The sequence below is a fragment of the Zophobas morio genome, unplaced genomic scaffold (assembly GCF_036711695.1).
Source record: "Zophobas morio isolate AGI-343-1 ecotype UQ-CSIRO unplaced genomic scaffold, CSIRO_AGI_Zmor_V1 ptg000031l, whole genome shotgun sequence".
Lineage (NCBI taxonomy): Eukaryota > Metazoa > Arthropoda > Insecta > Coleoptera > Tenebrionidae > Zophobas > Zophobas morio.
Window position 1 is genome coordinate 3,676,490 of NW_026972136.1, and position 2,976 is coordinate 3,679,465.

General features: G+C 36.0%; 1 protein-coding gene across 1 annotated transcript; it reads left to right on the forward strand.

Annotated features, from left to right (window-relative positions):
• Nucleotides 1-459: 459 nt before the first annotated feature.
• On the forward strand, nt 460-1,449 carry LOC135139514 (angiopoietin-related protein 7-like). Its single transcript, XM_064069774.1, has 3 exons — nt 460-579; nt 636-912; nt 966-1,449. The coding sequence occupies exons 2-3, from the start codon at nt 762-764 to the stop codon at nt 1,358-1,360; spliced, it is 546 nt and encodes a 181-aa protein (XP_063925844.1). The 5' UTR covers nt 460-579; nt 636-761; the 3' UTR covers nt 1,361-1,449.
• Nucleotides 1,450-2,976: the final 1,527 nt, after the last annotated feature.

Here is a 2,976-nt window from a genome sequence, read left to right on the forward strand (position 1 = left end):
AATGTCTTTCGGCAATTATTGAAAGGTATTCGAAAAATGGTTAAATAATAATACTCATTTGTATTGAGACTAATAAAAAAATAAAAAAAAATTGCAACAATACTGATTGCAAAAAACCTCTAGAAGAAACAATAGTACGTAGTCGATTTTTAAACTGTAATATTCCTCTGTCAGTTTCTATTTTAACCTTAATTTTGTGTATCTCTCCAAGGTTCACTTTTCATTATTAATTTAAAAAATATATTTGTAAATATTGAGAAACACTCGAATGCGCAGATAAATACTGATATCCGAAAAAACACTCAATAATAAAAGCATAAATATGTTGTTAGCAAATATTTATTTAAAAATTTGTTTTTCCTTTTAAATCTCAACAAGATGTGCCAAATTTGCGCAGATAAATACCGATATCTAAAAAAAACACTTAACCGTAAACGCATAAATACACTGTTTGGAAATATTCACTCAAAATTCTCTTTTTTCCTTTTAACTGTCAACAAGATCTGCATAAAGTTACTTTTACTCACAGCTTTAACAACATATACAGTGACCTCTTTACATGTTACTTCATTCACGAAAGTAAGTATGTATTAAGAATGAACAAATATATTTTCTGTGTTTCTTTTTTTCACTAGAAACCCGTCAGTAGCTTGGAGTTTCCAACAAGTTGCAAAGATGTCCAGTACCATGGTCACAACGTCACTGGTTTCTATTTTATCCAACCCACGAATGCCCCAGAACCATTTTTAGTTTTATGCAATATGAACAGTTCAGGAGGGGGCTGGACCACCATTCTTAATAGAGTCGACGGCTCCCAAAGTTTTTACATGAACTGGGACAGCTATAAGCACGGATTTGGCAATCTGGGTGGAGAGTTTTGGCTGGGTTTGGAAAAAATTTACTACTTGACAAGTATGATTTTATTTTAATGTAGAATTACGAAAATTATAGATGAACTTTGGCAGGATATGAAGTTAACGAAATGCTTTTTGAACTTGTGGACTGGGAAAATGGGCAAGAAGATGCTCATTATGACTATTTTAGTATTGGTAGTGAGGAAGAGAAATATATTTTAAAATTAGTAGGGGGATTCACTGGGTCAGTTGGTGACGGTTTCACTGATCAGGCAGGCATGAAATTTAGCACCCCAGATAAAGATCGAGACGTAATAGAGACTAATTGTGCTGCCATTGCTAAGGGAGGTTGGTGGTTTCGGAGCTGTAAATTGGCGAATCCTACAGGCCTGTACATAGTGGGTGGTAATATGTCTGATGACCTCTCCGGAATAACGTGGTACCCATGGCATGGAAGCCACTACAGTCTTAAAGAAGTAAGAATGATGATTCGACCAAAAGAGTGAAAATATTTTGTACAATAAACTAATTTCCAAAAATGCTGTTTACTAATAAAAAATTTCTATTGTTGACGAAAACAACGAAAAAAACATCAGTTCCCTCAAATTTTATAAAACTCCTTCCTCCCACGCCGGATTATTTTTCCAGTCGCTCTTAACGTGCGGCATTATGTCAGAACACCGAAAGTTAAAATTTAATTAGAGTTTGTCACAAGTCGCTCCTTAATTTCGCGACTCGTGCTTGATGCCGAACCCATTGCCACACCGGCACAAAAAGTAACGGAATTACGAACTTTTTCATCCGTTTATGACGTGATACCTGAATGTTTCAGCAAAAAATAAAAGAGCTTTAAAAGGGGCCAGATAAATCCGCAGCTTAATGCAAAAGCGAACTGGCACGTCTCGGCGTAATAAAAATTGCAGGAATTCGCGTGAGTCGGTGTAGTTTTAGTGTGACCTAAATCCGCAAGGAAAATCTGAAAACTCCACATTTCCATGAATTAATTAGAGGCATCAACACGCCTGTTTAATGGCGCTAAATTTGCCCGAATCGCATTAATTAAGCGAGTTGACAAGTAATTTAATCACGTAATTAATGGTTTTCGAGGTGATTAGAAGCTGAAGATTTTATAAGAGAAGAAGTATTGGCGGAAAATGGGTATTCCAAGAAAGAAAAATTGCACGAAAATTATTTGTTGGCGCCTGACGCACATTCAATTACCCAGTTCAGAAAAATTATAGAAACGAGAGAAGTTCAATTTAAATAATTTTACACATTTGGGGTAGCGCAAACCCTTAATAATAAAAGTCTGTTCCAGAAACCTGCTCCCCGGAAATACTCCGTCATTTACTCAAAAAAAACTAATGCGTCCTCATCCACCGGTTTGACACGGAATCGAAAAATGTATCCATGTTTTCGTAAAAGCCTTTGATAAACAACCTAAGCACCGACAGGAAGAGGGCAACACGTTTCTCATTAATAACAGAAGCACTTTTTCCAGAAGCGTCGTTCGGGGTCCTTTCTAAATTACGCTCGACGACAGCGAACTCTTAATAACTTCCATGTATAGAGCTAATCTCTGGGCAAATAACAGCGGCTTGCCAAGTTTTCGCTCTTCGATAAATTTTAACGAGTTTCGAATTCTTCGAGGTATTAATCGTGGACGTATTTCTCCGAATGGGGTCGCTAAACGAGATCAGTCTTCATGACACTAGCTATTTGCATTGCCGCTACCTCAACAAGATTATGAAATTTGATTTGTGGGGTTGTTTAGACACGATTCGCAGAATGGGGATACAAGATCAACATTGAGTTTGCAGTTCTCTGGGGAACAATGAGTGTCTATAGGGTTGAAATGCTGGTTATTTATGCAGTAATGGATGTTTGTTGTAAGGATATAATGGGTTGGAGAATATGGGAAAAAGGGTGTTTATATACCATGTTTGAAGTGGTTTTTGTTCCCAAGTGGCTTTTTTTTTTAATAATAAAATTCACAGCAGCAATTATATATAATTTAAATTTGTGGTGCGTCATGTCGAGGTTAATAATATAATTACCAGGTGGAGAAAATAATGGTAATCTCACAGGTAAAAATGTAAAATGTGATATATACTAATAAAAA